The sequence below is a fragment of the Leucoraja erinacea genome, chromosome 9 (genome assembly GCF_028641065.1).
Source record: "Leucoraja erinacea ecotype New England chromosome 9, Leri_hhj_1, whole genome shotgun sequence".
Classification (NCBI taxonomy): Eukaryota; Metazoa; Chordata; class Chondrichthyes; order Rajiformes; family Rajidae; genus Leucoraja; species Leucoraja erinaceus.
In genome coordinates, this window is record NC_073385.1 from 14,876,583 (window position 1) to 14,901,793 (window position 25,211).

Consider the following 25,211-nt stretch of genomic DNA (forward strand, 5'->3'; position numbering starts at 1 on the left):
TCTCGCCTGTAGATCCCTTCAATGGTGGGGGAGGTCGGGTACCCGTGATGGACCGGGCAGTGCTCACTTTTTTTTGCATTATTCATCGTTACCGGGCACTCGAGTCGCCGCCGGACCAGGCCGCAATGCAACCGGTCAATATGCTCTCTACCAATCGACAATAGGTGCAGGAGTAGGCCATTCGGCCCTTCGAGCCAGCACCGCCATTCAATGTGATCATGGCTGATCATCCCCAATCAGTACCACGTTCCTGCCTTCTCCCCGTATCCCCTTTCTCCGCTATTTTTCAGAGCCCTATCTAGCTCTCTCTTGAAAGTATCCAGAGAACCTGCCTCCACAGCCCTCTGACGCAGAAAATTCCACAGACTCCCCACTCTCTGGGGAAAAAAAGTGTTTCCACATCTCCGTTCTAAATAGCTTACTCCTTATTCTTAAACTGTGGCCCCTGGTTCTGGACCCCCTCCCCCCACCCCCCCAACATGTTTCCTGCCTCTAGCATGTCTAAGCCCTTAACAATCTTGTATGTTTCAATGAGATCTCCTCTCATCCTTCTAAACTCCAGAGTGTACAAGCCCAGCTGCTCCATTCTCTCAGCATATAACAGTCCCGCCATCCCGGGAATTAACCTTGTTGTACTGTAGACCTGTAGATGTTCAGGATAGTATTCTGAATGGGCTCGCTCTTCTGAGGAAGTCGAGGCATTGCAGGTGGGCTGGGGGTGCTCTGGGGTCAAGTCATTCGAATGTGTGCATGAGGATTATGATAATTTGGTTATACATTTGTTCATGATAATCAGGTTTACTTTCTCCCGATGTTTAGCATTTGGATTAACATTGTGCTTAATGTCAATCCGTGAAGCACCTGCCCTCCAGCTGAAACTATTAAAAACAATCCCTTTTAAATTAGCGTATTCAAAGTAAAGTCCAGCAATGTTCATGGATATATATTTATACACGCATGCATACACAAGTTTACAGAAGCCAATTAACCGACTGATTTACTTTAGTTTTAGGCAGATAAAAATGCTGGAGAAACTCAGCGGGTGAGGCAGCATCAATGGAGTGAAGGAACAGGTGGCGTTTTGGGTCGAGGCACTTCTTCAGACTGATATGCGGGGGGGGTGAGGCGATAAGGAGAGAGGAGGAGGCAGTGGGCTGTGGGAGAGCTGGGAAGGGGAGGGGAAAGAAGGAGAAAGCAGGGGCTACCTGAAATTGGAGAAGTCAATGTTCACACCGCTGGGGTGTGAACTACCCAAGCGAAGTATGAGGTGCTGCTCCTCCAGTTTACGGTGGGACTCGCACTGTTTTAGTTTAAACATAGAAACATAGCAAATAGGTGCAGGAGGAGGCCATTTGGCCATTCGAGTCAGCACTGCCATTCATTGTGATCATGGCTGATCGTCCCCTTTCAATAACCCTGCCTTCTCCCCATATCCCTTGACTCCAAGTTTAGTTTAGTTTGGAGATACAGCACGGAAGCAGGCTCTTCAGCCCACCGAGTCCGCGCCGACCAGCGATCCCAGCGATCCGTGGACCAATATTCCACGCTAGGGACAGTTTTTACATGTATACCAAACCAATTAACCTACAATTACCTGTACATCTTTGGAATGTGGGAGGAAACTGGAGCACCCGGAGAAAACCCACGCAGGTCACGGGAGAGAACGTGCAGAAAAGCACCGGTGGTCAGGATCGAACCTGCGTCTCTGGCGCTGTGAGGCAACAGCTCTACTGCTGCATCACCAAATCTTCATGCCCTACTTCTAAAGCTACCTTTACATTGCTCACAAATCAATGATTTACTGGAACTGTTTTATTGTTGCTGGCATTTTCTACAGAGGGAGTGGAGTGTTGGCTACCTCGCTCTTTCTAACGTTTGCAGCCCTTTTCCATTCTTTAGGAGGGTGTTGCCATGACTCAAGGGTCTGAGCTATAGGGAGAGGTTGAGTAGGCTGGGACGCCATTCCTTGGAGCGCTGGAGGATGAGGAGTGATCTTATAGAGGTGAAGTCTCGGGTCGAGACCCTTCTTCAGACTGAAGTCACGGGAAATGGAAACGAGAGTTACAGAAGATGATATAGAGAGATAAAGAACAATGAATGAAAGATATGCAAAAAAGTAATGATGATGAAGGAAGCAGGCCATTGTTAGCTGTTTGTTGGGTGAAAACGAGAAGCTGGTGCGACTTGGGTGGGGGAGGGATGGAGAGAGAGGGAATTCCGGGGCTACCTGAAGTGAGAAAAATCAATATTCATACCACTAGGCTGTAAGCTGCCCAAGTGAAATTTGCGATGCTGTTCCTCCAATTTGCGTTTAGCCTCACTCTGACAATGGAGGAGGCCCAGGACAGAAAGGTCTTTGAGGGAATGGGAAGGAGAATTAAAGTGTCCAGCAACCGGGAGGTCAGGTAGGTTCACGCGGGCTGAGTGAAGGTGTTCAGCGAAACGATCGCCCAGTCTGCGTTTGTTCTCGCCGATGTATAAGAGTCCACATCTTGAACAACGGATAAAGTACATGAGGTTGGAGGAGGTGCAAGTGAACCTCTGCCTGACCTGAACAAATCTGGTTCCTACGATGAACATTCAAGTTTTGTGCTATATATCTGTGCAAGCTAATGTTGTGTTGTTTTAAACAAAGGAGAGACTGGGGAATTAATTGTGAGATAGAATTATGAAAGACTGAGACCCGGGTTCGATCCTGACTACCTGTGCTCTCCGTGTGGAGTTTGCACGTTCTCCTTGTGAACGCGTGGGTTTTCTCTGGCTGCTCCGGTTTCCTCCCACACTCCAAAGACGTGGATTCATGGATTCCAACAAATGAAAGTGAAGTTTCAATAATTCCTCTACATCCTTGGAAGGGAATCCGATGAAATAGCATGTGTTAAGTTACACAAGTTGTCATCTGATTTCAGTGGAGCTAAATAGACATGAGTTCTACCAGTTTATTTTCTTTTTATAGGGGTTTGATTGAATATTTTAAATAGTATTTATGAATTTTGTTGTCGCACGTATTCTTCAATAACTTTCCAATTGATTAACTAGACTGGCTTATGTATAACAGGTCTGGATGAATAATGTCAGAAATACTTCGATACCAGCCATGAAATTGAATGGCGGTGCAGGTCGAAGAAATGAAATGAAAGTCAGAAATAGGGTGACACGGTGGCGCAGAGTTAGAGCGACTGCTTTACAGCGCCAGAGACCCGGGTTTGAACCGGACTACGGGCGCTGTCTGTATGGAGTCTGTACGTTCTCTCCATGACCTACGCGGGTTTTCTCCGAAATCTTCGGTTTCCTCCCACACACAAAAGATGTACAGGTTTGTAGGTTAATTGGCTTGGTATAAATGTAAAATTGTCCCTAGTGTGTGTAAGGTGGTGCTAATGTGCGGGGATCGCTGGTCGGTGTGGACTCGGTGGGCCAAAGGGCCTGTTTCTGCGCTGTATCTCAAATACTAAAACAATTAAAAAAACGAAATCCAAACATCTGTGATTAACAGTTGATTAAACTAGGCATTACCAGTTTGGTTTAGTTTGGTTTAGAGATACAGCATGGAATACAGCCCTTTAGTCCACAGTAAGAATTCACACTAGTTATATGTTATCCCACTTTCTCATCCACTCCCCACACACACACACACACACACTTGGACCAATTAACCTCCAAACCCGCAAGTCTTTGCGATGCGGAAGGAAACTAGAGCACCCGGAGAAAACCCACGAGGTCCACAGGGCAAAGGTGCAAACTCCACGCTGACAGCACCCGAGGTCAGGATCGAACCTGGGTCTCTGGTATTGATGTAGTTCTCCTAGATCGGGCTCCGTGTGATGGAATCTTTCCATATGGAAGGTCTAGACAGCACTGGGCCTCTACTCGCTGGAGTTTAGAAGGTTGAGGGGGGAACTCATTGAAACTTACAGAATAATGAAAGGCATAGAAAGTGTAGATGTGGAGAGGATGTTTCCACTAGTGGGAGAGTCTAGGACTAGGTCATAGCCTCAGAATTAAAGGGCGCTCTTTTAGAAAGGAAGGAGGAGGAACTTCTTTAGTCAGAGGGTGGTTAATCTGTGGAACTATTGCCACAGAGGCCTGTGGAGGCCAAGTCTGTGGATATTTTTAAGGCAGAGATGGTCAAATTCTGGATTAGAACGGGTGTCAAGGGTTATGGGGAGACGGCAGGAAAATGTGATTAGGAGGCAGAGATCAGCCATGATTGAATGGCGGAGTGGACTCGATGGGCCAATTGACCTAATTCTCCTCCTATAACTTGTGAACACACGTCCGTTCCCTCACCGCTGAGGGTCAGCTTGAGGGTCTGAAATGTTGACCACAAAATTCAAAATAGTTCAGTGTGAACTTAGTGCAGAAGTCATGGGAGGTTTGCAATGCTGCTGTGACGAGGCAGGTGGAAGTAGGCTCAACGATAGATCTCTGCCCATCTTGGACATTCGATCAAAGATCTTGATGGGCTATGGAGTTAAATATCATCATCGTCGGCGGTCACTCGAAACCAGTATGACTGTCCTCTCATGGAGGATGCCTGTGCGTGACTTTGTTTAACGTGGGGAGACTGGTGCACAGACAGCCACCACACGGTCCTTGACAGATCTGGGTCAGGATCCAGTGGCATGGAGTCCAAGACGACCGGAGACCCTTTTCTGCTGCAGCCTTCATCCGCCTTCCCAGCCGTTGTGACGCTCCACTAAGGCCAGCCATCGTCCTCCGCCTGTTCCAGCGTTGAGGTCTTGGTTGGATTGCTCTTTGTCAGAGGCCTCCCCCTCGACCTTACCTCCATGGGTGGCCCTACCAGGAGCATAGCTCCAGACGGCATTGCTCTCAGGATCTCGGGTCCACACAAGCTTCTCCACCACAACAAGATGACAAGGAAGCTGGAGATCAGAGAGCAAGAGATCGGGATCTATGACGCAACAACACTTTAGTGTCACCTGCACCTAGGAATAGTGAAATGACAATCTACATCCTGGGAAAATCACACAATGGGAAGGGAAGTACTTCAGACGAGCAAGAGCTTAAACAATAAGTTCTGGCCAGATCTAAGTTTAATTAAAGTGTGTCATTCCTAACTGTCACTGTAGGTCACGTTGTCACTTGCGGGCGGAGCACCAAGACAAATTCCTTGTATGTGAATACTTGGCCAATAAACGTGTTCATTCATTCATTATATTTTGCAACACTCATTACCTTCTCGTCGAGAGACTGATTATGCGATATGTTTCATACCACGGCAGGTTGTATTAAAATCACTTTGCCCAAGAGGTGGGTGACACAGAGCACGTATGTTCTCGTGAACAGCATTGCACCTGTTTCTTTTGTTAACGCTGGTGATTTGCTTTGTGTTAACATTGCTGCCACTGCCGTCGCCGACGTGACTAACCACTTTTTGCTTCCATTCTTTTGCTAACAAAGTTATGTTGACCAAGGCACATCTGCGACTGACTAAAGAAATTCCTCCTCATCTCCTTCCTAATGTAACGTCCTCTATTCTGAGGCTATGACCTCTGATCCTAGACTCTCCCACTGGTGGAAACATCCACTCTATCCAAGCCTTTCACCTATTGTTTGTACATATTTCTTCCAATCTCACCTCGCCGCTGAGGCCAACCAAGTTGTTCCCAATCGCTGGGAAATTCAAATTGCAATCTTCTCCCTTGCTCTTGAAACTCTCAAATCCATGGAGGTTTGCTCAGTAACAGGACTGCTAATCTTGCATAGATGAGGGTTTTTAGTTTAGAGATACAGCGTGGAAACAGGCCCTTCGGCCCCACCGAGTCCGGACCGACCAGCGATCCGCGCATTAACACCGTCCGACATACACTGGGGACAATTTACATTAATACCGAGCCAATTAACCTACAAACCTGTGCATCTTTGGAGTGTGGGAGGAAACTCGGAGAAAACCTGTGTCGCTTACGGGGAGAACGTACAAACTCCATACAGACAGCAACCGTAGTCGGGATCGAACCTGGGTCTCTGGTGCTGTGAGGCAGCATCTCTACCGCTGTGCCACCATGTTATTGGCAGTTGTCGAGTTTAATATCCTGATGGTTGTTGGGGAGAAGCTGTCCTAAACCTCGACGTTACAGGTCCCCGCCTCCTCCCATTCATAACCTGATCTCTCTGTCCTGGGCCTCCTCCATTGTCAGAGTGAGGCCCAGCGCAAATTGGAGGAACAGCACCTCGTATTTCGCTTGGGTAGTTTACACCCCATCGGTATGAACATTGACTGCACCAATTTTTGATAGCCCTTGCTTTCTCTCTCCATCCCCTCCCCTTCCCAGTTCTCCCACAAGTCCTACTGTCTCCGTCTACTTCCTTTCTTTTTCCAGCCCCCCCACCACTCCCAACTCAACATCAGTCCCTGACATCAGTCTGAAGACGGGTCTCGACCTGAAACGTCGCCCATTCTTTCTCTCTAGCGTTGCTGCCTGTCCCGCTGAGTTACTCCAGCATTTTGTGTATGTATTCGGTTTAAACCAGCACCTGCAGTTCCTTCCTACACTGTTTCCAAGCTGACTCTATATTAATGTAAGGTAGACAAAAATGCTGGAGAAACTCAGCGGATGCAGCAGCATCTATGGAGTGAAGGAGATAGGCAACGTTTCGGGCCGAAACCCTTCTTCAGACTGATAGGGGGTGGGGGGATGCGGGGAGAAGAAAGGAAAAAGGAGGAGGAGGAGCCGGAGGGCTGAGGGAGAGGTGGGAAGGGGAGAGACAGCAAGGGCCAATGGAATTGTGAGAATTCAATGTTCATGCCACCAGGGATGCAGACTCCCCAAGCGGAATATGAGGTGCTGTTCCTCCAATTTCTGGTGTTGCTCACTCTGGCTGTGGAGGAGACCCAGGACAGAGAGGTCGGATACAGAATGGGAGGGGGAGTCGAAGTGCTGAGCCACCGGGAGGTCAGGTTGGTCAGTGCGGACCGAGCGGAGGTGTTCGGCGAAACGATCGCCAAGCCTACGCTTGGTCTCACCGATGTAGATCAGCTGACATCTATATTAATGTGCATCTGGCAGCTGTTGTGATAATAAATCTGAGAATATTTCAGGGTTTCTATAAAATCTGATGCTTGGAATAATTACATTTATGTGTTGAAATCATTAACTGTTAAAGCTGCTAACTAGGGCAATTAGTTTTACATTCTACTCCATGCTATTTTAATTGCATTAAATTTGTATATTTTTATTAGGGTTAGACTTATTAATTTAAATTACAAATAAGTGAACTATTTTAGCAGGAGTATATATTTTCAAATCAATCAACACTATTTAAATCCTCATAGCCTGGAGCAAGAGAAATAGGACAAGAAATGCTGGCATTTATTTTGAGAGGATTAGAATATAATAGCAGGAACGTAACGCTGAGACTCTAAGCTGCTGGTCAGGCTGCATTTGTGGTGGTAGTGAGCAATTTTGGGCACCATATCTGAAGAAGGATGTGCTGGCTCTGGAGAGGGTCCAGTGGAGGTTTACAAGGGCAGTCCCAGGAATGAGTGGGTTAACATATGATGAGCGTTTGACGGCACTGGGCCTGTACTCGCTGGAGTTTAGAAGAATGGGGGGCATTGAAACGCACAGAATAGTGAATGGCTTGGATAGAGTGGGTGTGGAGATGGATGTTTCCACTAGTGGGAGAGAGTCCAGGACCAGAGGTCACAGCCTCCGAATTGAAGGATGTTCCTTTGGAAAGGAGATGAGGAGGAATTTCTTTCGTCAGAGGGTGGCGAACCTGTGGAATTCATGGAATTCAAAAATATCCATGGACGTGGCCTCCACAGCCGTCTGTGGCAATGAATTCCACAGATTCACCACCCTCTGACTAAAGAAATTCCTCCTCATCTAGACAGTAGAGATGGATAGATTCTTGATTAGTTACGGGTGTCTGGATTTACGGGGAGAAGGCAGGAGAATGGGGTTGAGATGGAAAGATAGATCAGCCATGATTGAATGGTGGAGTGGACTTGATGGGCCAAATAACCTAATTCTGGTCATAACTTGTGCAAATATAAGGTATAAGAACAGAATTAGGCCATTTGGCCCATCAAGTCTACTCCCCAATTTGATCATGGCTGATATATTTTCCTTTTGACTCCATTCTCCTGCCTTCTCCCCATAATCTGAGTATTTAACACAGTGGCCAGATGGTGCCGTGGTAGAGTTGCTGCCTCACAGTGCCAGAGACCCAGGTTCAATCCTGACCACGGGTGCTTTTGTTACGTTCTACTCATGACCTGCGTGGGGTTTCTACGAGATATTTGATTACCTCCCACACTCCAAAGACATGCAGGTTTGCAGGTTAATTGGCTTGGTGTGAGTGTAAATTGTCCCAAGTGTGTGTAGGATAGTGTTAATGTATGGGGATCGCTGGCCAGTGCGGACTTGACGGGCCGAAGGGTGGTGGAAGCAGGTTCTCCAGATGCTTTCAAGAGAGAGCTAGATAGGGCTCTTGAATCAGCGGATATGGGGAGAAGGCAGGAACGGGGGCACTGATTGGGGACGATCAGCCATGGTCACAGTGAATGGCGGTGCTGGCTCGATGGGCTGAATGGCCTACTCCTGCACCTATTGTCTATTGAGTTGCATAGATTGACTACCTTCTGACTAAAGAAGTTCCTCCTCATCTCCTTTCTAAAAGAGCCAGATAGATGAAGAGGTACGTGGATAGGATAGCTTTAGCAGGATATAGGGCAGCTGCAGGCAGGTGGGGCTAGTGTTGCTGGGACACGTTGGCCGGTGTGGGCAAGTTCTGCCGAATGGGCATGTTACCACACTGTATCACTCTCTGACTGGTTTGAGTTGCTCTCATCTCGGCAAAGGCCGAGTATTTCATCACGCGCTTGACTTGTCCCTTGCAGACTGCTGTAAGGATGTTCATTTATCTTTCAACTCTGACTCAGTGATACTGCCTCTGAGTCAGACTGTCTATCTCCAGAGATGTGAAGGCATTATCTACACTGACACTCCATGATGGAAATGACGGACTGCAAGACTGCAGAGCTGACACCTTTCAAGCGAGGTGTTAAACCGTTAAATTTAGACACTCTTCTCTTGATATCCAGTTCCATTGGACAGCCAGTTCTATAATCCTTGTTTAAAGTTGTCGATCAAAGCTGAATTTCTAAACCCCAGGACTGTAAATCACAACTGTTGTTTGTAAACATTGCTGCATCATTACCACCTTGGCACGGTGGCGCAGCGGTAGAGTTGATGCCTCGCAGCGCCAGAGACCCCTGGTTCGATCCCAGCTAGTGGTGCTGTCTGCACGGAGTTTAAGCACGTTCTCCCCGTGACCTGCGTGGGTTTTCTCCGGGCGCTCCGGTTTCATCCCACGCTCCAAAGACTTGCAGGTTTGTCGGGTCAATGGCTCCAGTAAAATTATCCCCAGTCTGCAGGATAGAGCTAGTGAACATGTTTAAGAAAGAACTGCAGATGCTGGAAAAATCGAAGGTAGACAAAGATGCGCTGGAGGAACTCAGCGGGTGAGGCAGCATCTATGGAGCGAAGGAATAGGCGGATGGGGAAACGTCGCCTATTTCCTTCTCTCCACCCCCCCCCCCCCCCCCCCCCCCCCCCCCCCCCATTGATGCTTCCCTCGTAAATTGTCCCCAGTGTGTGTGGAGGATCGTGCTAATGTAAAGGGGTGATCGCTGGTCGGCACGGACTCGTTGGGCCGAAGGGCCTGATCCCACGCTGCATTTCTAAAGTAAAGTCATTGGAGACATCATGAGCTTACCATTTGCAATCAAACCCAAATGGTTGTTTTTGCAACAAAGTGACCCGGCTATTATAATATTTGGATGAACAAATTTATCACCAACGTCAAGTAGTTTTGATCAACCTCACTATTGTTTAAGAAAGAACTGCAGATGCTGGAAAAATCGAAGGTAGACAATAATGCTGCAGAAACTCAGTGGGCGAGGCAGCATCTATGGAGAGAAGGAATAGGCGACGTTTCGGGTCGAGACCCTTCTTCAGACTGATGTCGGGGGGAGGGGGGAATTGCTTAATGTATTTAACAGTTCAATGTTTTCCAGTGTAAAATTAAACCTCTGCCTTTCTGCTCTGGGTGTCAAGGATCTGTGTTCATCACCAAAGCAATAGACAAAAGATGCAGGAATAGGCCATTCAATGTGATCATCCCCAATCAGTACCCCGCTCCTGCCTTCTCCCCATATCCCCTGACTCCACTATCTTTAAGAGCCCTATCTAGCTCTCTCTTGAAAGTATCCAGAGAACCGGCCTCCACCGCCCTCTGAGGCAGAGAATTCCACACTCACAACTCTGTGTGTAAAAAAATGTTGCCTCGTCTCCGTTCTAAATAGCTTACTCCTTATTCTTAAACTGTGGCCCCTGGTTCTGGACTCCCCCAAAAGTACTGGATACCTTTAATTTAGTTTAGAGATGGAGCATGAAAACAGGCCCTTCGGCCCACTGATGATTATCCTGTACAATTCTATCCTGCGCACACTCGGGACAATTTACAGAAGCCTACTAACCTACAACCTGGTAGACACAAAATGCTGGAGTAACTCAGCGGGTGAGGCAGCGTCTCTGGAGAAAAGGAATGGGCGACGTTTCGGGTCGAGACCCTTCTTCAGACTGAAGAAGTATTTCACGCACTTGTCACGTGAAGTCGCATTTAACGTACTTGTTTAATTTACAAGTGCCTTAATATAATTGAAATATTGACCAGAATCTGGGAAAGATTTCATACCCTTTAGACTTCAGAGTTACAGCAGGTAAACGGGTCCTACGGCTCTCTGAGTCCACATCAACCAGCACTATTCTAGGCACACGAGGGACAATTTACAATTTTACCGAAGCCAATTAACCTACAAACCTGCATGTCTTTGGAGTGTGAGAGGAAACTGGAGCACCCGGAGAAAAGCCACGCAGGTTACGGGGAGAACGGACAAACTCTGTACAGACAAGCACCCGTAGTCAGAATTGAACCCGGGTCTCTGGCACTGGAAGGCAACAACTCTACTGCTGGGCCATGCTTTAATTCTGAGGCTACGACCTCTGGTCCTAGAATCTCCCACCAGTGGAAACATCCTCTACACATCCACCCTAGCCAAGCCTTTCACTATTCGGTAAGTTTCAATGATAACTTTCTAAACTCCAGCGAGTAGAGGCCCAGTGCTGTCCAGAACCAGGGGCCGCAGTTTACGAATAAGGGGTAAGCTATATAGAACGGAGACGAGGAAACATTTTTTCACACAGAGAGTTCACACAGAATTCTCTGCCTCGGAGGGTGGTGGAGGCTGGTTCTCTGGATACTTTCAAGAGAGAGCTGGATAGGGCTCTTAAAGATAGCGGAGTCGGGGGATATGGGGAGAAGGCAGGATTGGGGTACTGATTGTGGATGGTCAGGCATGATCACAGTTAATGGCGGTGCTGGCTCGTAGGGCCGAATGGCCTACTGCTGCACCTATTGTCTGTTGATGCCAAGACCAGTTGTGTCAGCAGTGAAGTGGGGAAACATGGGCAATATCAATAAGAATCTTTATCCTTTGCCCGTGGTGACCAAGAACAGGGGAGAAAGATTTAGGATGAGGAGTACGGGATTTGAAGAAGCGTGATGGTTGCAATCTGGAATGTGTTTCCTATAAATGTGGTGGAGGCCGACACACTCACAATATTTAAGCATCTGGATGAGCGCTTGAATCGGAAAGGCCTAGTAGACTATGGACCAAGTGGGTGGCGCAGCCAGCAGAGTTGCTGCCTTGCAGCGGCAGAGTCCGGGGTTCAATCCTGATCATGGGTGCTGTCCGTACGGAGTTTGTATGTTCTCCCCGTGACATAGAACATAGAAACATAGAAAATAGGTGCTGGAGGAGGCCATTCAGCCCTTCGAGCCAGCACCGCCATTCATTGCGATCATGGCCTATCGTCCCCAATCATTAACCCGTGCCTGCCTTCTCCCCATATCCCTCGACTCCACCAGCCCCTAGAGCTCTATCTAACTCTCTCTTAAATCCATCCAGTGATTTGGCCTCCACTGCCCTCTGTGGCAGGGAATTCCACAAATTCACAACTCTCTGGGTGAAAAAGTTTTTTCTCACCTCAGCCTTAAATGGCCTCCCCTTTATCCTGAGACCTGTGTGGGATTTCTCCGGGTGCTCTGGTTTCCTCCACACACTCCAAAGACATTCAAGTTTGTAATGAATTCTGCAAATTGTGAAATAAAACTTGACCCTAGTGTGTGTAGGATAGTGCTGGTGTACGGGGTGATCGCTGGTCAGTGCGCACTGGGTGGGCCGAAGGGCCTGTTTCCACGCTGTATCTCTGAAGTCTTTCGTGCTGGCTGGTGGGATTTGTATATCGATAGATAGTCACCAGGGAGCTGTTGGGCTGAAGGGACCTGTTTAAATGCTGCATGAGTCTATGATTCTATAAATAGAACAGAACTTGAGGCGGCACGGTGGCGCAGCGGTACAGTTGCTGCCCTGCAGCGCCGGAGATCCTGGTTCAATCCCGACCATGGATGCTGTCTGTGTGGAGTTCGTACGTTCTCCCCGTGACCTTCGTGGGTTTTCTCTGGGATCTCCGGATTCCTGCCGCGCTCCAAAGACGTACAGGTTTGTAGGTTAATTGGCTTGGTGTTTGTAAATTGTCCCTAGTGGGTGCAGGATAGTGTTAATGTGCGGGGATCGCTGGTCGGAGCGGACCCGGCGAGCCGTGGGGCCTGTTTCTGCGCTGTATCTCTTAACTAAACTAAACCGAAACTGAAGCAATGATCCGGAGGCAAGCATTAATGATCAGTGATTCGAATCTCATCCTGGCCGATGGGGGATTTAAATTCAATTAATTAAACGTAATTAAATTTCTGGACAAGGCGTTACTGGCAGTGAAACTATTGGATTGTCGTGTCAATGTCTATTTGGATTTGGTGTTGATTCTTGAGGCAGGAAGCATCCCAGTCCTGCTGAGGCTCCATGAGGCGCTGGTCAGGCTGCACTGGGAGTATTGTGGACAATTTTGGGCCCCGTATCTGGGGAAGGATGTGCTGGTCCGAGAGACAGTCCAGAGAACGTTTACAAGAATGATCCCTGGTATCATTGGCTTAACCTACAATTAGGGTTGCCAACTTTCTCACTACCAAACAAAGGGACAAAAGGTTTGTTGACCGACTCGGCCGTGGCTGGGTGAATGATGAGTTGGCCCGGGTGCTGGACTGCACACCAAGCCCAGCCGGAGGGCCAGCTGAGGAGTCCGGCACCCCATCCAACTCATGAACCGATGATCGGCCATGAGAAGGAGGGGTGGTGGTGGTGTCGGCGGTAAGCGAAGGTCCGAAGGTCGGACAGCTGGCCGGGCTGCCGACCGACGGGGCCACGGGCGAGGCGCTGCTGCTGCTGCTGCTGCTGCACTCCACGGGCTGCACTACGTCGGGACGGGTGAGGCGGGGCCGGACGCGGTGCTCCGACCCGACAGTCCCCTCGACTCGAGTAGTAGCAGTCAAATACGGGACAAGGGCGATCCCATACGGGACAAACCAATTTAGCCCAATATACGGGATGTCCTGGCTAATACAGAACAATTGGCAACCCTGCCTACAATGAACCTTTGACTGCACCGAGCCAGTGTGATACAGTGTTTCCTCGTCTCCGTTCTAAATGGCTTGCCCCTTATTCTTAATCTGTGGCCCCTGATTCTGGACTCCCCCAACATTGGGAACATGTTTCCTGCCTCTAGCAAGTCCAAACCATTAATAATCTTATATATTTCAATAAGATATCCTCTCATCCTTCTAAACTCCAGCATATACAAGCCCAGCCGCTTCATTCTCTCAGCATATGACAGTCCCGCCATCCCGGGAATTAACTTTGTGAACCTACGCTGCACTCCCTCAATAGCGAGAATGTCTTTCCTCAAAGTAGGAGTCCAGAACTGCACGCAATGCTCCAGGTGTGGTCTCACTAGGGCTCTGTACAACTGCAGAAGGACCACTTTGCTCCTCTACTCAATTCCTCTTGTTATGAAGGTCAACATGCCACTCGCTTTCTTCACTGCCTACTGTACCTGTATGCTCCCTTTCATTGACTGATGAACAAGGCGCAGGTTAATTGAGGCTAGCCGTGACGTTTCCTCCTGGTTGCCCGACACGATCCCGATAGCACGTGCGTTTGGGAAGAATTATACAAAGATTGAAAGGATGTCAAGCTGGATATCGACCAATTCCATCGAGGGAGGATAAGGAACGGAATCATGACAATTGCACATTGATACATTAACTTTTCCGAGATCCGATTGATTTAGTTTAGTTTAGAGCTAATCGCTGGAGTTTAGAATTTTGAAGGGAGACCTCATTGAAAATTACAGCATAGTGAGAGATTTGGATAGAGTGGATGTGGAGAGGATGTTTCCACTGGCGGGAGAGTCTAGGACCAGAGGTCACAGCCTCAGAATTAAAGGACGTTCTTTTAGGAAGGAGATGAGGAGAAACTTCTTTAGTCAGAGTGTGGCGAGTCTGTGCAACTCATTCCCACAGAGGGCTGTGGAGGCCAAGTCAGTGGATATTTTTAAGGCAGAGATGGACACATTCTTGATTAGGGTTATGGGGCGAAGGCAGGAAAATGGGATTAGGAGGCCGAGATTGGCCATGATTGAATGAATGGCGGAGTAGACTCGATGGGCCGAATGGCCTAATTCTACTCCCAAAACTAGTGAGTGTTCTCCACAACCTAACCCAGTTAGGCTTGTAAGCAGTGTGCCGACCAGCATGTATCTCCTTGGCCGTGTGTGTGCGTGCATGTGTGTGCAGTGCTGAGATATTGGGCGCAACATTGGTGCGAGCTGCCTTGCATGGCAAGGGTATAATCGTTGTTGCTTTACAGCCGCCATTGACAATATCTTCTTCACTTGCTTCCCTCTTTCCCCCCCCCCCCCCTTCCCCGCACCCTTCCTCCTCACATCCCTGAAGGTCCCAGCACAACATGCCAAGAGGACTCTTGCACCAACGACGGCATCTGCATCCAGCAGTGGGAAGGTTACACGTGCGACTGCTCCATGACCTCCTACAGCGGCAGTCAGTGCAACGACCGTAAGTAACTGCTTCCACCTACTCCACCTCTTGTTGGCTGAGATCAGCGTGGGCTCCTTCTCCTGAGCTCAAGGGCATTTTTTGTCGAGTGGTGTATTGGTAGAAACGCAGGGTGTGGATTCTCTGGGCTGTATATTTATTGGTTGGATACTGATGCGTTTGTCCGGTCTTGGTACTGATTGGTACGTGGTGTGAAGTCCCGCGTTGTGAAGTTGGTCCGTGCGAAGCAAATTCGAAATTATCTTTGTGGTATGCAATCAAAATAAATAAATAAATAAATAAATGGTGCTGCGTGACGTTGGTATCTCCTGGATGATATGATGTGATGTGATGTGTTGTATTAATTCATGAGGCATCGATGGACAAACTGGGGAATGCTGAGCTGCACCAGTGTCTGCGCTTGCCATTCATTGAAATATCCATCTGTTTTTCAACCATTGTGAAGGGGGTACTTGGTAAGGATTGACGTTGGCTGGATAAGCCAGGCTCTATTCATCCTGTTCAGAAGCGTGATAGCTCAGTTGGGAGAGCGTAAGACTGAAGATCTTAAAAGTCCCCAGTTCAATCCCAGCATTCGGCCAGGTTATTTTATCATATTGGGGCGGTGGTGGAGTGGTGGAGTTGCTGCCTCACAGCGCCAGAGACCTGGGTTCTCATCCTTCTAAATTCCAGAGTATCGAAGCCCAGACGCTCCATTCTATCAACATATGACAGTCCCGCCATCCCGCAAATTAACCTCGTGAACCTACGCTGCACTCCCTCAATAGCAAGAGTGTCCTTCCTCAAATTATGGGGACCAAAACTGCACACAATACTCCAGGTGTGGTCTCATTAGGGCCCTGTACAACTGCAGATGGACCTCTTTGCTCCTATACTCAACTCGTTTTTTGAAGGCCAACATGCCATTCGCTTTCCTCACTGTCCTTCTCCTCCTCATGAATATTCAGGCTCTCCAAACACCATTTGCTTACAGGATAACAGGATATAGGATAACAGGTTCCCGTTGAGGATTTGATGAGATCAAGGCTGATCAATGGCCGAACCTCTGATCTTTTCCCCTGATCAAAAATCTAGCGATATCAGTTACTGTTTATATCTCTTGTTTCCCTTATCACTAACCAATCTGAAGAAGGGTCCCGACCCAAAACGCCACCCATTTCCTTCTCTCCAGAGATGCTGCTGAGTTACTCCAGCATTTTGTATATACCCTCGGTGTAAACTGTCATCTGCAGTTCCTTCTTGCACATTTGGTCTCGATTTTGGTTTAGTTTTCGCTTTAGTTTATAGTTTTAAAGATACAGCGTGGGAACACGCCCTTGGGTCCACTGAGTCCGCGCCGACCAGCGATCCCCGCGCCCTGACACTATCCTACACACCAGGGGATGATCTACAGAAGCCAAATGAGCCTACAAACCAGCATGCCTTTGGAGGAAACCTACGATCCCGGAGAAAACCCAAGCAGGTCACGGGGAGAATGTACAAACTCCGTACAGACATCATCCGTAGTTGGATTCGAACCCGGGTCTCTGGCGCTGTGAGGCAACAGCTCCACCCACTGTGCCACCGTCCCGCCCCCTAAGCTTTGAAATTTCTATACGAGGGATTTGAATGGTTGTTAAAACAGATGGATATTCAGTCTCTTTGATCTTCATTATCGTGATACATTGCCTGTCTGCTTTTAATAAACTTCAATGAAAGATGTATTTTACTTGTCCTTGCCTTTGAAGAAAGAGGCGGAAGCGTCAATTCCATTGCAGGTAAGTCCTGTCGAGGAAGTTTTAATTGCAAGGTGTTTAAAATGTACAGCGGGCGGGCAGCCGGCCGGACTGGCTGTTTTCAGTCGTGTGTAAGAAAGGTTTGAAGACTGCGGCTCTGAAATTGAGTTCAAATATGTTGGTTTTGGTTGACGCTGGTGAACAAGGCGGCTTGACGGTCTATTCAGTTCAGACATGGTCCTCGATCTCTCTCACAAGGTGATAATGGCTATTACAATATGCAAGCTGCCGACTGATGCTCTTGGAAATTTGTGGTGAGGACCATTTCACCAGCGGCTATCACGCCAGCCTCATTACATTGATTGTGCAAGAGGATGGCTTCCATGTGGATAATGAATGCCTTTATAGTGTCGCAATCTATCTTGGCTTCCCCTGTAAAGTCCCAGTACTCCTGCCCAACTCGTTTATCAAGAGCCCGCTTGAGATTGCAAATCTATCTGGTGGCCCAAATGCATTTCTGGTTGGTGTTCAGCTTATGAGGTGTACAGTGGCCAAACCATGTGATAATGAGAATTCAGCAACACTCTCTCTCACTGCTCTCCTCCCCCCTTTGTGCAAAATCACCCTACACATGAGAACTTCCTTACCGCTTTCTAATGGGCCTGTCCCACTTACGCGACTTTTTCGGCAACTGCCGGCACTCGTCATAGGTCGTTGCAGGTCACCGAAAATGTTCAACATGTTGAAAATCCAGCGGCGACCAGAACAAGGTACGACTCTATGGGCGACTACTCACGACCATACAGGCTTCACCCCGTGACGTGTCGCCAGGGTGTCGCCTGTATGGTCGTGAGTCGTCTCCTCAGGCGCCCAAAGAGTCGTCGCGTCTTTCTGGTCGCCGCTGGATTTTCAACGTTGAAAATTTTCGCCAACCTGCTGCGACTATGACGGGTGCCGGCAAGTCGCTGAAAAAGTCCCGTATGTGGGACAGGCCTGTAAGTGTCTTTATAACACCGATGTCTTCAGCCGAGGCAAAACTCTGGTGGGGTTTCTGGTATTCATGAAATCTCGTTCTCTACATTGGACTTTCAGTGTGAAAGACCGTCCACTGTCGACGAATGAGAGAATGTTTCAATAACATTAAAGAGAATAGTGGGCTCTGACGTTTCTGTATTGGGGATACGATAGTTGTTAAAACAGATGGATATTTTGTCCTATGGTGATAGTGATTACTTGTGTCTTTGGGGAAAGGGACCAAGGCATGGGATTCCCAACCTTTTCCGTCCCATTTACCCCAGGCAACTTTAATAGCACATAACAATGTTAGAATCAGAATCACCAAGTAGGTTTTGCCACATACGAGGAATTTCATTGGCCAGGTCAGTCATACAATTAAAAGTAACAGATCACTTCAAAAAAACACATTTTAACATGAACATCCACCACAGTGACTCCTACACATTCCTCACTGTGATGGAAGGCGAAATAAAGTTCAAGCCCTTCCTTTAGTTCTTTCTCGGTCGTTGACGGGATGATCTTAACTCCCTTAGTTATGAACAACTAATGATGAACAAATAACCGGTATACCTGAACCAAACAGTCAGTCAATGAGAAAAAATATGTCTAAATCCAGAATCAACAAATGTACCCTCTGGGGATAAATTTACCCCAATTTGGGAACCCTTGGACTAACGCAGTGGTTCTTAACCTTTTTGGCACCAGTACGCACATACATGAACAAAACACTGTTTGTGTATGTACATTTGTTCGGTTCCTAAACATGGGCTCCACAAATTGATGTTATTTCATGAACTCCGGCAAAGCCCCAAACGACCCCCCGTAGGGGGTCACGACCTCCAGGTTAAGATCCACTGGACTAAGGTATTGATCCAACGCCAAGTTGCGGGTCTGTGCACTCTTCGACAGAGAATGCTGAAAAGAATATCAAAGGAAAAAATAACCGTGATGTTACACATTTTCGCTGGTGAATAATAAGTTAGAGTCAGAATAAATTTATTGGCCAAGTATGGTAAATCACGATATACAGCAGACGGTTAAAAATAAAACATTATAATTTAAACATGTGAAAATTAAATATCAGAGTAAAAAGAGGTTATAGATTTTTGGCTGTGAAGTAGAGCTACTCCCCGTACTGTACACTGACAATGACAATTAAAATTGAATCTGAATCTGAAGTTGTTTTTATGTCTGGCTGTGGCGGCTTTGACAGTCCGGAGTCGCCTTCTAGAGGGAAGTGATTCAAAGAGTTTGTGGTCGGGGTGAGAGGGGTGAGAGATGATCTTACCCGCTCACTTCCTGGCCCTTGCAGTGTACAGTTCGGTGGGGGGGGGGGTGGGGGGGGGGGTTGGAGCCAACAACCTTGCGCTGGTGAAAGGGAATTAATTGCAGCATTTGTGCAAGTTTACAAAAAAAGTCTTTTAAAAAAAAGCAAGAGCTGATTCTAATTAAATTCTCTTTTTTCCGCTCTTGAAGTTTGCTGAACCTAGCAAGAGTTTCAAAGCATTAGTTGAATCGAGAGAGCAGAATGGATGCGATTACCTTACTTGCTTGGTGAACATTGATAAGTAGAATCTATAAATGGTCTTTATTTGCTGGAGTAAGCTGTAACTCAGTGATGTACTACATGGGAAGACTTTTGTAGATAAGTGCAGAAGGATAATTTATTCTTTACCCATACCTTATACCTGGCTTTACTCAGACAGCCATAGACACAAAATAAAATGGCTCGTAGATCACTAAGTCCATCGAACAAGTCGGTCTATCAAAGTCCTTAACAGTGTGCACTGAGGAAACACTCTGAGAGAACCCAAAGTGTTTCAAAACTTCATAGCACCTACAGCATTTTTATATTCTCTTGACAAAACGGTCACTTGCGAAGTTGAAATAAATCATCATCCATCAATCTCCGTAACCTTTTATCTTTTGCCTTTATCCCCCCCAGAGTTAACTTTAACCTTGCGTTTCCTGATGTTTTGAAAATTGTTCTCTCCTGTATATATCTAACAAATAGATACCGTAAATGTCAATATCCTTGATGGGGTCTACTTATTAAAAAGGTTGTTTGTTAACTTCTCGCAGAATTGACTGCTGAACACAGTGACAAAGAGCAGCCATAATCTCAAGGTTGCAATGGATAAGAACCTAGATAGAACTGCGAACGGCTACCCCCCCCCACAATAGATAAGGAAGCCTGCTTCTCAGCAGAGTGTATTAGTTTTAACTAGTTTTAACTGTGCTGTGAAAGCTAAATACATTGACACATCTATTTATTATCTACAATCTATGTTGGCTATAACTATTCGGGATGTCTATAACTATCTCCGGGAATTGTAGGCCTCATCAAAGGGGGCAATGAGGAGGAGTATAGAGACACAATTAACAACTTTGTGGAGTGGAGTGCACACAATAATCTCCATCTCAATACCAAAAAAACGAAGGAGATAGTTGTGGATTTCAGGAGGGGGAGGAGGAGGATTCAACCAACACCAATCACCATCAGGGGCACTGAGGTGGAGGTGGTCGCCAACCACAGGTACCTTGGTGTGCAGCTTGACAGTGAGCTGGACTGGAAGAGTCATATGGAGGCGTGTACAGGAAGGGACAAAGTAGACTGTATTTTTTAAGGAGGCTAAAGTCATTTAATATCTTGATCTATCGTTGCAGGCTTCGACCATTCAGTGGTGGCCCTTTGCATGTTTTTTCATTGGCCTGTTTCTATCTAGCTTAAAAAGAAGAAATTCTCTGCCTCGGAAGGGGGCTCAGTGGTTGGGGGGTTCTTAGGATAATTTCAAGCAGAGCAGAGGCCAGATAGAGCTCAATAATAACCCCACTCACCCAGTCCACGCCCTGAAGGGGATCAAGTGCAGCATCTTCAGTCAGAGACTGATTGCACCAATGTGCAAAACGGAGGCACTGAGTTGGGCTGATAAGGTTTTATCAGCCAAAAATTTTAACTTATTATGAATGAAGATATCTGTTGAAATGCTGGCTCGAAGGTCTTGAGCTGTTGTGGCCAACTCCTGATTATTAAATTCATTCGAATTGCTACTTTCTCAGTATCTCCTGTTAACATCTCCCTCCGCGATACTTGCTCGTATTACTCATATATGGCTCCGCCATATGGACATTTGTGGGCTCCGCCTTGCCTTGATCATTGTTGGGGGGAGTTGTCCCTTTGCAAACTTATTCATTTGTTCCACACTTGTAACAAATCCTCTCGGATTGCTAACAATCTCTCAAATTTCAAGAGAGATAGTAGCTCTTAAAGCGAGTGATGAGCTGTTACCTTGAATGGCGGTGCTGGCTCGAAGCCGATTAACTCCCAGCTAAAATACAGCTACTTTCTCAAGAAGTGGCATCTCCCCGCTCAATATATTTGGGTTGGGAGGGGGGGGGGGGGGGGGGGGGGGGGGGGTGGGAGTTGAATCAAACTTAGTTCCCCACACTTGTAACATCCTTGGCCATTGCTAACAATCTCTCAACTTCCCCAGCGAGATGAGCTGTTACCTCACCTCCAGGTAAAACCAGCAAAATACAGCTCATCTGAAGAAGTGGCATTTTAATATTTTAATGAATAAATTAATAAATTTATTGGCCAAGTATATTCACATACAAGGAATTTGCCTTGGTGCTTCACTCGCAAGCGCCAACATGACATACAGTGACAGTTAGGAATGCAACATAAAACATTAAACATTAATAATAAAACATTATCGGTTAAACATGTGAATGAAATAATATACCAGAGCAAAACGAGGCTACAGATTTTTGGTTATTAAGTAGAGCAACTACTCGTGGGGGGGGGGAAGCTGTTTTTATGTCTGGCTGTGGCGGCTTTGACAGTCTGGAGTCGCCTTCCAGAGGGAAGAGATTCAAAGAGTTTGTGGCCAGGGTGAGAGGGGTCAGAGATAATCTTGCCCGCTCGCTTCCTGGCCCTTGCAGTGTACAGTTCATCAATGGGGGGGGGGGGGGGGGGTTGAAGCCAATAACCTTCTCAGCTGATCGGATGATTCGCTGCAGCCTCCGGATATTTTGTGTTAATATTTTGCTGGCATAAGACGCTTTCTGGCGTTTACATCTGTAAAAAGCCAAAAGTGAAAGGAACAGTTTGGAAAGGTTTCCAAAAATACCTATCACTCTATACAGTTAATTGTCTGCATAGTCTTTAAACAATATACAGTCAAGAGGAAAATGGTGTGATGTTCAAAGAGGTGTTGGCTTTGAAAACTCCCTTACACCCCTGGTGGGTACAATCCAAACAGCAGACAATAGGTGCTGGAGTAGGCCATTCAGCCCTTCGAGCCAGCACTGCCATTCAATGTCATCATGGCTGATCATCCCCAATCAGTGCCCCGTTCCTGCCTTCTCCCCATATCCCCTGACTCCGCTATCTTTAAGAGCTCTGTCCAACTCTCTCTTGAAAGTATCTAGAAAATCGGCCTCCACCGCCTTCTGAGGCAGAGAATTCCACAGATTCACAACTCTCTGGGTGAAAAAGTTTTTCTTCATCTCCGTTCTAAATGGCCATCACACATTCAATCGTGGCTAATCTATCTCTCCATTCAAATTCCATTCTCCTGCCTTCTCCCCATAACCCCTGGTACCCGTACTAATCAAGAATTTGTCTAATTCGGCCTTAAAAATATCCATTGACGGCAGCCTCAGCCTTCTGTGGCAATGAATTCCTGACCCACTGAGTTATAGACAATAGACAATTGGTGCAGGAGTAGGCCATTTACCCCTTCGAGCCAGCGCCGCCATTCAATGTGATCATGGCTGATCATCCCCAAACAGTACCCCGTTCCTGCCTTCCTCCAGCACTTTTGTGTTTTAGTTTTTTTTTTTAGTTTTCATCTTTAGAGATACAGGGCGGAAACAGGCCATTCGGCCCACCGAGTCCGCACCGACCAGCGATCCCCGCACACTGACACTATCCTGCACACACTAGGGATAATTTAAAATTTTACATTGTTAACCAAGCCAATTTACCTACAAACCTGCACGTCTTTGCAGTGTGGGGAGAAAAGCCACGCAAGTCACGGGGAGAACGTACAGACTCCGTGCAGACAAGCTCCCGTAGTCGGGTTCGAACCCGGGTCTCTGGCGCTGTGAGGCAGCAACTCTACCGCTGCGCCACCGTGCTGCCCACTCCTTTTGATGGGTGTTTGGTTTGCTCTTGTCGTGGGCACCTGAGTTATCCAGTTCACAGTCCTCGATACCACAGTTGTTCACTCAGTGCTGGGAAAGATGCTGATTTTTAAAGATTCAGCCTGATCACTTGCATTGCACCTTCCAGCAGATTTTATGTAACCAAAAAAAAACATTTACAGTAAAACCGAGAGATCAGATGAAGTTTTTAAATAAAATGACTCCAGAATCTGCTCTGAAGCATGTCATTTGTTTTTATCAAGCTTTGTGAGTGAAATGAATTTCACTTCCTCAAGGAATACATTTCCATAACCAGACGTGTGAATGGATTTTTAAGTCTCAGCCCCCACAAAATTCTGCAAACCAAGGTCAAGTAAGAATTTATTAACTCACTCCTGTGAAGTCCCAGTGGACCTATTAACTAGGGGCGCCAACTTTCTCACTTCCAAATAAGGGACAAAAGGTCAAAATACGGGACAAATTCCCGACGGCAATTCGTAGACCGACTCGGCCGTGGCTGGGTGAATGATGAGTTGGGCCCGGGTGCTGGACTGTACACAAAGCCCAGCCGGCGGGCCAGCTGAGGAGTTTTGGCCCGGGCCGTGCGATGTTGCGTGCAAAGTCCGGCGCCCGTCCAACTAATGAACCGATGATCAGCCATCAGAAGGAGGGGTGGTGGTGGTGGTGTCTAAACATTAAAAATGAGCTATCTCAACTCCAAATCCCTTGCTTACAAATTGGCAAGAACTCCCACACCCGATATTTAACCAATAACATAAAGTCCGAATCATACAATGTGGAAACGGGTTATTGAGCCCAACTTGCCTAGTTTGCCCCATCTACACTATTCCTATGCCAAGGGTGCTGTCTGCATGGAGACTGTACGTGTGTCTCCCTCTCTCTCTCTCTCTCTGAGTCTCTCTCCCTCTGCATGTGTGTGTCCGTGTGTCCCCGTCCCCGTGTGTGTGTGTCCCCGTGTGTGTGTGTCCCCGTGTGTGTGTGTGTCCCGTGTGTGTCCCCATGTGTGTGTGTGTGTCCCCGTGTGCCTGTGTCCCCCCGTGTGTGTGTGTCCGTGTGCAAGTGTGCTTGTGTCCGTGCGTGTTATAAAAGCAGCTTCGAACAACATGCACATGTCCCTCCCTCTATCTGCCCTCCGTGACTGCAGGGTGTCTCAGATTCACATCAATGTCGTTTACTCTGAGCCCCGGGGGGTCGGGAAGGGGGGGGGGGAACAGTTTTAATGGAAGGCTTTGTGAAGCGTAGATGTGCTCGGAGTTGACAAGTGGAGGTTCTGCCGCGTGGCACTCATTTGTTGCAGGTGTAAAATCTCTGGAGCGGGAGCTCCAAGGATTTCCTCTGCTCACTGCACAGACCAAAAAACACTGGGATCTTTCCCCAGCCGTCAGCTGCCTGCCATGTTGCTGTGCCTCTCCTGCAGAGCTGGAGATTCTAATTCTCCTGATACGAGCGGGTTTCGAGCCAAGAACCGTCGCAGAGATTGATGTGGATTGATTGCCCGTCCTTATCTTGAAGAAACAGAGAGAGAGAGAGAGAGAGAGAGAGGACTGGTGTTTGCCCAAAGGTCTCGGTGTAAACTGCAGACTCGCCAGTCTCTGCTCACATCCTCAGGCGCTAGCAGTTGCAGTCAATTCGCAACCGGTGCTGATGCTCAGATCTGAGCGTTAGTTTTGTTTAAAGATGCAGAATGGAAACAGGACTTCCCACCCAAGCAGTCCACGCCGAAACATATAGGATTATTGAGGGTTTGGACATGCTAGAGGCAGGAAACATGTTCTCGATATTGGGGGAGTCCAGAACCAGGGGCCACTGTTTAAGAATAAGGGGTAGGAAATTTAGTACAGAGATGAGGGAAAACATTTTCACCCAGAGAGTTGTGAATATGTAGAATTCTCTGACCTGGAAGGCAGTGGAGGACAATTCTCTGGATGCTATCAAGAGAGAGTTAGATAGAGCTCTTTAAAGCTAGAGAGGGCTCTTAAAGATAGCGGAGTCAGGGAATATGGGGAGAAGGCAGGAACGGGGTACTGATTGTGGATGATCAGCCATGATCATATTGAATGGAGGAGCTGGCTCGAAGGGCCGGTTGGCCGACTCCTGCACCTATTGTCTAGTGTGAGACCAAAAGACAAAGGAGCAGAATTGGGCCATTCGGCCCATCGAACCTACTCTGCCATTTTCATGCCCAGCTGTTAATATGTAACCATCCTATCACCAACTAATGACCAGTCCTGAGCTACCATCTACCTC

At 47.4% G+C, this 25,211-nt stretch overlaps 1 protein-coding gene across 7 annotated transcripts in view; it reads left to right on the plus strand.

The window, feature by feature from the left end:
• nrxn3a (neurexin 3a) overlaps nucleotides 1-25,211 on the plus strand; it is a 1,361,409-nt gene that overhangs the window by 695,344 nt on the left and 640,854 nt on the right. For all 7 annotated transcript variants that reach the window (XM_055640186.1, XM_055640188.1, XM_055640185.1 and 4 more), the window contains exon 14: nucleotides 14,941-15,060. In XM_055640186.1, coding sequence (XP_055496161.1) covers nucleotides 14,941-15,060 — 120 coding nt within the window. The remainder of the gene's footprint in view (nucleotides 1-14,940; nucleotides 15,061-25,211) is intronic.